The 9,778-nt window shown below is 58.3% G+C and overlaps 5 protein-coding genes across 5 annotated transcripts; 2 read left to right on the top strand and 3 right to left on the bottom strand.

Annotated features, from left to right (window-relative positions):
- SPSK_02467 (ribonucleoside-diphosphate reductase subunit M2) lies at positions 1-1,496 on the top strand (the record flags this gene model as incomplete). The annotated part of the gene is made up of 4 exons (XM_016729337.1): positions 1-30; positions 101-343; positions 494-827; positions 889-1,496. 4 exons carry the CDS (start codon positions 1-3, stop codon positions 1,494-1,496), a joined length of 1,215 nt encoding a protein of 404 aa, XP_016588848.1.
- A 659-nt stretch (positions 1,497-2,155) lies between these two features.
- On the bottom strand, positions 2,156-2,754 carry SPSK_02773 (uncharacterized protein; the record flags this gene model as incomplete). The annotated part of the gene is made up of 2 exons (XM_016729638.1): positions 2,156-2,566; positions 2,683-2,754. The coding sequence occupies 2 exons, from the start codon at positions 2,752-2,754 to the stop codon at positions 2,156-2,158; spliced, it is 483 nt and encodes a 160-aa protein (XP_016588847.1).
- An 845-nt stretch (positions 2,755-3,599) lies between these two features.
- SPSK_02565 (COMPASS component SWD2) lies at positions 3,600-4,827 on the bottom strand (the record flags this gene model as incomplete). The annotated part of the gene is made up of 2 exons (XM_016729434.1): positions 3,600-4,393; positions 4,467-4,827. The coding sequence occupies 2 exons, from the start codon at positions 4,825-4,827 to the stop codon at positions 3,600-3,602; spliced, it is 1,155 nt and encodes a 384-aa protein (XP_016588846.1).
- A 1,187-nt stretch (positions 4,828-6,014) lies between these two features.
- Positions 6,015-7,016, top strand: SPSK_02644 (solute carrier family 25, member 34/35; the record flags this gene model as incomplete). The annotated part of the gene is made up of 2 exons (XM_016729512.1): positions 6,015-6,031; positions 6,107-7,016. 2 exons carry the CDS (start codon positions 6,015-6,017, stop codon positions 7,014-7,016), a joined length of 927 nt encoding a protein of 308 aa, XP_016588845.1.
- A 406-nt stretch (positions 7,017-7,422) lies between these two features.
- On the bottom strand, positions 7,423-9,622 carry SPSK_02292 (uncharacterized protein; the record flags this gene model as incomplete). Its single annotated transcript, XM_016729164.1, has 3 exons — positions 7,423-8,814; positions 8,896-9,481; positions 9,543-9,622. The coding sequence occupies 3 exons, from the start codon at positions 9,620-9,622 to the stop codon at positions 7,423-7,425; spliced, it is 2,058 nt and encodes a 685-aa protein (XP_016588844.1).
- Positions 9,623-9,778: the final 156 nt, after the last annotated feature.

The following is a 9,778-nucleotide window of genomic DNA, read 5'->3' as shown; positions in this document are numbered from 1 at the left end:
ATGGCCACCAACGTGACCCCGTCCAAGGCTGTATGTCGCGTCGCGTCTTTTCACCCGACCCTTTCAACGTCCTCCTACTAACGCGTTCCCTCTGCCACAGGCTGCCTCTGCCATCGAGTCTTTCAAGATCGAGTCGCCCGTCAAGAAGCTGGACTTTGGCGATGCAAACAAGGAGAACATCCTCGCCGAGGATGCGAAGCCCAAGGAGCTGGTGAAGGAGGAGGTCAAGGCGGAGGAGACCAAGAAGGCTGTTGCCCCTACCATCAAGCCCAGCGAGGCCGACGAGCCACTCCTGCAGGAGAACCCCCAGCGCTTTGTGCTGTTCCCCATCAAGTACCACGAGGTGAGTGACATCGCGAAAACTTGGAGTTTGTCACGTTACGCGTCGTTTCGTGTCACGACACCTCGACGCGTAAAGTGATCCAACGACGAATGTTTCGCCAAGTGTTTCCCATCCACATACAATGTCCAACATCATCTAACAATTCAAAAGATCTGGCAGATGTACAAGAAAGCCGAGGCCTCCTTCTGGACCGCCGAGGAGATTGATCTGTCCAAGGACCTGCACGACTGGAACAACCGCATGAACGAGGACGAACGCTATTTTGTCTCCCACATTCTGGCGTTCTTCGCCGCCTCTGACGGCATTGTCAACGAGAACCTCGTCGAGCGCTTCAGCGGCGAGGTCCAGGTCCCCGAGGCCCGCTGCTTCTACGGCTTCCAGATCATGATGGAGAACATCCACTCCGAGACCTACTCCCTCCTGATTGACACCTACATCAAGGATCCCGCCCGCCGCACCTACCTCTTCAACGCCATTGACACCAGTATGTTGCTCCGTCGTGTTCCCTTCACAACTTGGCCTGTCCCTGTGTTAACATTCTCCAGTTCCCTGTATCCGCAAGAAGGCCGACTGGGCTCTGAAGTGGATCTCCGATGAGCAGTCCACCTTCGCCCAGCGTCTGGTTGCTTTCGCTGCCGTCGAGGGTATCTTCTTCAGCGGTGCTTTCTCCTCCATCTTCTGGCTGAAGAAGCGCGGCCTGATGCCCGGCCTGACCTTCTCCAACGAGCTGATCTCGCGCGACGAGGGCCTGCACACCGACTTTGCCTGCCTGCTGTTCTCTCACCTGAAAAACCGCCCCAGCAAGCAGGTCATTGAGGACATCATTGTCGATGCCGTCAAGATCGAGCAGGAGTTCCTGACCGAGGCGCTGCCCTGTGCCCTGCTGGGCATGAACTCCACGCTGATGAAGCAGTACATTGAGTTCGTCGCCGACCGCCTGCTGGTCGCCCTCGGCAACGACAAGGTGTACCGCGCCACCAACCCGTTCGACTTTATGGAGAACATCTCCCTGGGCGGCAAGACCAACTTCTTCGAGAAGCGCGTCGGCGAGTACCAGAAGGCTGGTGTCATGGCCAACAGCGCCAAGAAGGAGGAAGGCGAGAGCAGCCTGGGCAAGGGCGAGGGCGACTTTACATTTGACGACGAGTTCTAAACGGATCGTCGCGTCGCTCTGTCCCTTTCCTCCTGCCTCGCTGTTTGATACCTTCCCATCCTTATCCTCTCCTCCGTACATAACGTCAGCATACCCACTGGAGAGGCATTTTCGACTTCAACATTAATTTCCTTTGTTTTTATGTGGCTTGGCTTTTTTGGAATTTGCTGGGTCTCCTAAGAAGAGGTAGAGAAAGAGTTTTGTTTTGTTTCTACACGTCACCACTCTTGCCTACCGATTCTTCTTCTTTTTGGTTGTTACATAGCGGCGTTACTTGGAATGATCGGATCTGTTGCGTCGTTTTACGGCACCGACTGTTATGCTTTATGGTTTGTCTCCTCTTCTTTTTTTATATCTTCTTTCATTTGTAGCAACGCGGTTGACGGATTAACAAAAAGACATACGGTTTCTTATACAAAGCCATGTAATGCTACTAGATGCATACACACCCCACTTGATTGTTAAAAGACGCTGTTCACAATGGACTTCTCCTTCATCTGCATAGCCACGTGAAGTCGTAAACTTTTATTGTACTTTTGTATCGTAAACCTCTCACGATATGTTCGTGTGAGTGCCCAATGTTGTTCTTTTAAAACTGACCCAAGCGAATGGCGTCCATTCCCCTCGTCCACAATCGCTCCTATCTTTTAAAACCTCCCCTACCGCTTGCCCTTCTTCTTTTTGCCCTTGACGCCACCGCCGCCACCGCCGCCTTGTTGTTGTTGTGCTGGCGCCGGCGTCGGTGCGGGCGACGGTGCTGCGCCCGACTCGTCCGCTGCTGTGGCCGCTGCCTCTGCCATGGCCACATCGTCCGCCTGCTCCTCGGCTGAGGCAGTCCCCGCCACCAGCCCCGCCTGGCGCCGGCTCAGCTGCCCAAGCAGCTGCACCAGCCGCGACACTTCGGCCGCCTTGGTCGTCTCGTACTTGAGGCACACGCCGCTGGCCGGGTCGACGGTCTTGAGCACCAGCTTGGCGCGGGGGTTCTGGCCGACCGCGTTCGTGGCGGCTGGCGGCGCATCCGGCAGGGCCTCGCCGTCCTTGGCCTTCTTGACGCGGCGCGCCGGCTTGGGCTTGACCGAGTAGCGACAGGTAATTTTTGTCTCGACGCGTTAGCGATACACGTCCACGGATCGTCGTTCCTCTTTGTTACTCTTTGCTGCTCATTGCTCCTCCTGCAGCGACTTACTGTGTGCGGGCGGGCTTCCAAGAGAAGCGAGCTCTGGTGGAGCCATTGCTGGCTGGTTGCGAAGGTGGCCATTGTGATGCTGAAGGAGGAAGATCGAAAGGGGAGAGAGAGTATGGGTGAAAGGGGATGGCGGTGCGCCGTCGAGTGCCCGATAGGGTACTCTCTGTCGTCAAATGTGAGAATGGACGAGATGGGTCGAGGTGTGGGTGTGGTGGACGTGCAGATGGGTTGACTCGCGTGCCGTGTGTCGTGTGTTGTTGCGTACAGTTAGTTCGTCCGTCGTTAAACGCAGTGTCAAGAATTTTGGTTCGTCTGGGTTTGTGCTACCCCACCAAATGGTTGTCCAGAAGGTACCAACTTGCGCTAGCTCTCACGAAAACCGAAGTACCCATAAAAACAGAATCTGCATATATGCATGAGATGTTTGCATGCATCTATGCGGGATAAACTCAATCAAAGCAGATGTCATGATTATATACACGCACATTCTTATTGTTTTGTAAAGTCGACGAACAATATTTATCATTATTCATGTAGAAACTCTGCCGCAGACCTTGCGTGTAGTTGGAAGAGGCAGAGACGTATGAAATGGTGACCCTTCTCAACGAGTCACCAGTCCGCTGCGAAGCACATCCGGGGGCGTCACCGCATAGATGTTGGCGCCGCAGAACTGCATAGCATGTTGTTTGTGCAGTGAATCTACGTTCTGTAGTATTACGGGAACGTGATGTCTCGCGATACTGTGCCATGAGGAGGCAAAGCTTTGTGGATGCGTTGATGCGCGGTCAGTCTGCCTGTTCCCGCTCATCTGGCGCGGCACATGGCGCCCGCCACCTCGGTTCGGTCAGTGCCCCGGGTATCTCGCTGTGCTGCTTTTATATAGACTTATCCCATCGCTTCGAGTCGTGCCTCGTTCCTCATGCATTGGCGTCCGGCAGCCAAAACACCAGCGCCTGGTCGGCCGTTGCAAAGAAGTTGAAGCGCGGGTTGAACGCCACGACCGCCGCTTCCCGCTTGTCCTCCAGCACAAAGGCTGGATTTAGGACCTTGTTCTCGCCGACGGACCCCAGCGTGTCCCACACCATGACATTTTGCTTCGTACCACCAAGCACATAACGGCCGTCTGGCGTGAAGCAACAGTCACCGCTGCCCTCAAGCCGCGTGGGGTCGGCTGGTGCGCCCGACGCACTCGGCACGTCACCGCCCTCGCCGGCGGCTGCACGTCGCGTTGGCTCGTCCGTCTTGCGCAAGAACGCCTTGAGCTTGCCATCAAAGGCGTCCAATAAGAAATGGCCGGCACCGCGCGTGCCGACGAGAATGTGCTTGCCGTCGTTGGATATGTCGAGCTTGGTCCACCCTTGCAGTAGGTTGCGCTGGTCGACGGCAGCACATTGCTCGACGACGTCGAAAACGGAAAATGGCGGTTTTTGGTAGTTGCGGTGGTCGTAGAGGAGAACGGTGCCTGCAGCAGGCGAGGCGACGGCAAAGACGTTGCCCGACGGGTCCCAGGCGGACAAGTACGGTTTGTTGAGGTAGAGGAGGCCGGTCCATTGTTTGCTAGCGACGTTCCAGAGGCGGACGGTGCCGTCCTGGCTGGTAGACACAAAGTTGTCGGTGCCCGGGTGCATGGAGATGGAGGTGACCGAGGCCTCGTGGCCTTCAAAGTAGCGGATAAACGAGTTGTCGTGGGTGGCAAGGTAGCGGATGGAGTCTGGTTCGTACGGGCAGGGACCATGGTTAGTGGCAAGACATTGTTGCAATAGATTGGGGCGGCGCCTGCTCACCGTTTTGTTTTGTACTGGCGTACACGATGCTGTTCGACCAGTGCGTAAACCGCGCCAGCTTCGCGCCGTACTTTTTGCTAATCAGAGCCTTGTCGTGGCGCCCCCCCTTGACGTTGTAGATTTGGATGGTGTCGTCGCTCTCCGAGGTCATGCACAACTCGCCCGGGTCGTCAAAGTCGAGCGACAAGATGTAGGTGGGCGACTTGTCCTTAGCGTCGCGCGCAAACAGCTTTGTCGGCCGGAAGCTGGAGATGATGGAGCTCAGCTCGGTGGCAGTGTCGCGCAGGGCCCGTGATACACTCAGCGAGGGCCCGGCAGCACCCGCTGCCGGCGTGTCAATGTCCATGGGAACGGCAGGCATGGAGAAGACGCGTGAGAGCAGAGTCGCGTGAGGAGGACGAGAAGATCGGTCGAGAAGGGACAATGGCACGGGGCACGCAGGATGGACGCAGAGCTCTGTACGGAGCGTAGCGGAGAGAAAGTCTAAGCTCGTCTCTATCAGCAGGGCCGCGAAGGTGCGGATAGACGGCCGAGGCGGGCGGAGGCTCTCGCAGAGAAGATGCGACGAAAGCTTGTTCCGAAATAGTGTCAATGGCAAATGCTGGAGAGGCCAATTGGACGGAGCTTCCCAGGGAGAGCTGGTCAGCCTTTCGCTGGTTCTTCCCCAAAGAATTATTTTGGCGGGGGACCTTGGCAGAATATCCGCAACGTTAGGCCCAGAAGGCGCTAAACCACATTCGCGGTGCGCCCCACACACCGGATTGTCATGGCTTTGTGGGAGTTTGGGCTCGCTCCGACTTTCGCTATGGAAGCCGCTTGGGGCTGCGGGCCAGACGCGGGTTACGGCATTGGCACAAGCAGCCGAGAGAAGCCAGCCAGCACCTGCCCTGTGGATAAAAATTTCCAGTGCGCTGGGCAGGCGCGTGTAAAGCGGCAGAAAAAGGCAGGAACAGCCTTAGCAGCCACACTCCGTCAATAACCTAGCGAGGTAAGAGCAACCCGGTATTGTGGAAAAAAAATACATCCCTAAAGAACCGGGCCCGATTGAGTCGTCCTTAGAAAATTGCGCCTTGGGCCGCGCCTTCCACATATCCCTCAACCTCTACACAAGGGCGGCATAAGGCAGGTACAGTCAGCTTACAGAGTACTTTTGACTCCGTAGGTTCACTTGACCGATTTATACGAGACGACATAAATAACGAGAGTTGAAGAGACAACGCCTCTCAACGTTCACAACTGGCCCCAAGCTTACGCGACCCTTGGCTATCCGCTCCTCCACACATATAAGCGGTCCCACGCTTTCCTTCTGTAGAAAGTTGGACGGGTTCGCGGACTCCGCCGGGGTGCTTGTTTTTGCGAAGTGCGACTCCGGCTTACGATTTACGATTTACAACAACCTCCCATTCACAGACCGCTTCGGCCGACCAAGACCCAGACCACAGGAGCACAGTCCGCAAGCATACTTGGCGACGACAACGAAGCGGCCGACATTGAGAGGGCGCCGTCTGCTCTTCTGACCGAGTCACCAGCCACAAGAAACAGCGCACGATGTCAACAACATCTGGGTAGGTCATGCCTCTCTGCTCCCTCTTGAGTTGCGTTCATTCGTCCCTCTTACATTGCTGACCTCGTCTTCGCAGCGCCTTCATTGCCGGCGGCATAGCCGCGTGCGGCGCCGTGACGGCCACGCATCCCTTTGAGACGGTCAAGATCCGCATGCAGCTCCAGGGCGAGCTGCAGGCCAAGGGCCACCAGCCGCACCACTACCGCGGCCCGCTGCACGGCGTGTCCGTCATTGTGCGCAACGAGGGCCTGCGCGGCATCTACCGCGGTCTCGGCTGCGCCTACATCTACCAGGTGCTGCTCAACGGCTGCCGCCTCGGCTTCTACGAGCCCATGCGCCAGGGCCTGACGGGCGTGCTGTACGGCAACAACTCCGTGCAGAGCCTGCCCATCAACATGTTTTGCGGCGCCGGCTCGGGCGTCATCGGCGCGGCCGCCGGCAGCCCCTTTTTCCTGGTGAAGACGCGCCTGCAGAGCTACTCCCCGCTGCTGCCCGTGGGCACGCAGCACGAGTACCGCAACGCCTGGGACGGCATGAAGCAGATCTACCGCGCCGAGGGCCTGCTGGGCCTGTACCGTGGCGTGGGCGCGGCGTGCATCCGCACAGGTTTCGGCAGCTCCGTGCAGCTGCCGACGTACTTTTTCGCCAAGCGGCGGCTGCAGCACCACCTGGGCGTCCAGGAGGGCCCCGCGCTGCACCTGGCGAGCAGCACGGCGAGCGGGTTTGTGGTGTGCGTCTTCATGCACCCGCCAGACACCATCATGTCGCGCATGTACAACCAAAACGGCAACCTGTACAAGGGCGTGTTTGACTGCCTGGCCAAGACGGTCAAGACGGAGGGCTTCTTTGCCATCTACAAGGGCTTCCTGCCGCACCTGGCGCGGATATTGCCGCACACGATCCTGACGCTGAGCTTGGCAGAGCAGACAAACAAGCTGATGCGGAAGGTCGAGAACCGGTGGTTCCTGAAGGAGGCATCATTATGAGGGGTGAGAGGAGGTAGAGAGGTGGTTGATGAGGTGTGGTTTTATATTGTTATGCATTTTGTGCCTTTTGTGCACTCCTTTTTTTTCTTATCGATTTTTGATCCCTTTGAATAGAGAGAGGATCTAGAGACATGTCCTCTCGGTGTTTGGTCACCCAGCATTTCCTGGCGAACGAAAAGTGTAAAGTGTATATAGAGAACAGAGTAAGAGAAGGAAAGAAAATATGAAAGGAATTGGACCAGGTGGGGATGAAGGGTCTGTTTGAATACATAAAACAAAAGAAAAGGATTAAAATACATTTTGGGTAATCGACACCCTACCTACCCTCTGGTCCTCATCTCTCCTCGACTTCGACATCGGCATCCCCAAGAAAGTCACGTCACCACACATCACCCTCGTCGCCCACCTACAGACCGCTGTCGATCTGGTCCGGAATATGCGTGCCCGTCCAGGCCGCCCAGTCACGGCACGTCTGCGCCATGATGCTCGGCACGCTCATCGCCTCAATCTTCTCCGGCTGCACAATAAACTGCTCCAGGAACCCGCCCGACGCGTGCCACGCAATGTGGCAGTGGAACGGCCAGACGCCCGGGTTGGTGGTATCGAACTGCAGCACCAGGTGGCCGTTGGGCCGGACCAGCTGCACGTCGCGGCGCATGGGGTTCTCCGGGTGGACGATGGAGCGCCCGTCCCAGGGGCCGGGGCCCTCGTGCAGCACGTAAAAGTTGCTGCCGTGCAGGTGCATGGGGTGCTGCGAGGGCCCCGGGTTGTTGACAATCATGCGCACCGAGGAGTTGGTGTACAGGTTGCGGCCGTTCCACTCGACGGGCCAGTCGGCGGTGCTGGCGTTGCCGAGGCTGGCGAGCAGCAGCGTGGGCGCGTTGTAGTCGCCGCGGAAGCTGACGCCGTCAAACTTCCACAGCGTCACGTTGGAGGCGTTGACAAAGACGCCAATGTCAAACGTGTGCGTCCAGCTGGGTGGCGGCAGCGCAATGGGGTACAGCGGGCGCGTGAGCGCCAGGTCGTCGTTGGTGCACGACCGCGGGTCGGGCACGCCGACCGACCCGACCGCCCAGGGCCGGGAGGTGGGCTCAGGCTTGGGCTTGGGCTTGGGCTTGGGGCTGTTGGTCGTTGGCTTGGGCTTACTCGGCTGAGAGCTGCCCTCGTCGCCGACACCGCCGCCATACGAGCTCACGCCAAGACCGCCGGATCCGATTTCGACACCGGAGCCGACAACGGAGCCGACACCGGAGCCGACAACGGAGCCAACACCAGGGAGACTCGCCGCCCCACCAAGACCTATGTCAAGTTTGCTGGCGCCCGGCGGCGTCGCGGTCGACCCTGACGACGCGGTGGCCGGACTGCTGTAGTACACGGCCGCCAAGGCGTACGGCTGCTTGGCCGTCGCGCACAGGGCCAGGTTGCTGCGCATCCAGAACGAGGCGGTGCTGGCGTTGCGGCCCGTCGCGGCATTGGCCGTGACCAGCACGTCGGCGCGCTGGCCCACGCCCACCGTCACCACTTTGGCCTGGTACGCCTCCATGGGAATGAAATCGTAGGCAATCACCGTCAGCATGTGGTCGTCGATGCTAAAGTGCTGGACGCCCTCGCTGCCCGAGTTGATGAGGCGCAGGCGGTGCACCTTGCCGGGCTCAAAGAAGAATTCGGCCTTGGGCGCGTCGGACACGCAGGCGGTGTGGTCGGCGCTGTCGACGGTCGCGCAGTCGAAGCTGTTCTTGCCCTGGATCAGGTTGTTGTCCGACGGCACCTGGGGCTTGCCGCCGGGCGCGAGCATCCTCTCCAAGATGGTGAGGTAGTCGGTATGGTAGTAATCTGCAGGGCGGGGAGAGGGTTAGCGAAAAGGGCAACAATCAAACACCAACTGTGTGCCGGCCAACGAGGACTTGCCGCTCAGCAGAATGGGCCCGACGTCGATGTCGTACGGATACGCGTTGGGCCCGTAGACGACAATCGGCCCGACAACGCCGTCTCCGTACTGCGCCGAGTAGTGCGAGTGGTACCACGCCGTGCCGTACAGCGTCGCCTGGAACTGGTACGTGAACGACGACCCGGGTGCAATTGGGCACTGCGACACCGCCGGCACGCCGTCCTCCCACGGCGTCCCCTGCTGCAGGAACCCGTGCCAGTGCAGCGTCGTGCCCTCCTCGGGCCCCGTGATGTTGTTGTGCACGGTCACCTGGATCGTGTCGCCCCAGTTGGCCTCGATCAAGGGGCCGGGGAACCCGCCGTTGATCAGGATCATGGACTTGTCATATCCGTCGGGCGCGAGCGTGCCGCGGCTGATGGTAAAGTCGTACGACCGGATCACGCCCGTGTTTGGGTGCGTCGTGTACTGGTCGGTGCCGTTGACCGTGAGCGAGCCCCAGGGATAGCCTTGGGGCAGCGGGTTGTTCGTGAGGAAATGGGGAAGGTAGGGAGCGGCGGCCGTTCCCAGCACAGAATTTCTATAAAGGTGAGGCTGTGTTGGCAGTGTAGACAGAAAGACGGGAGAGGTACACCACATACCCGTTGGTCTGCTCCTGGGTGAGCGTGGCGGCAGCAAGGCCCGGCAGCATGGCCCCAAATAGTCGATGATGCCAGCCCATGATGTCGGAGGGATGGTTAAAAAAAAAAAGAGAAGGACAAAAAAACGAATGTAATGAGCGAACACCTTGTATAAAACGAGAGAATAGGGGTGAGAAAAATCAACTAAAACAACAGGCAGTCACGTCCGGTCATGGTCCTTGTATTTGTCCTTTTCT

The sequence above is a fragment of the Sporothrix schenckii genome, assembly GCF_000961545.1.
Source record: "Sporothrix schenckii 1099-18 chromosome Unknown Cont43, whole genome shotgun sequence".
NCBI classification, from domain to species: Eukaryota; Fungi; Ascomycota; class Sordariomycetes; order Ophiostomatales; family Ophiostomataceae; genus Sporothrix; species Sporothrix schenckii.
Note: the sequence above shows the minus strand (reverse complement) of the source record. Positions and strands in the feature narration are given on the sequence as shown.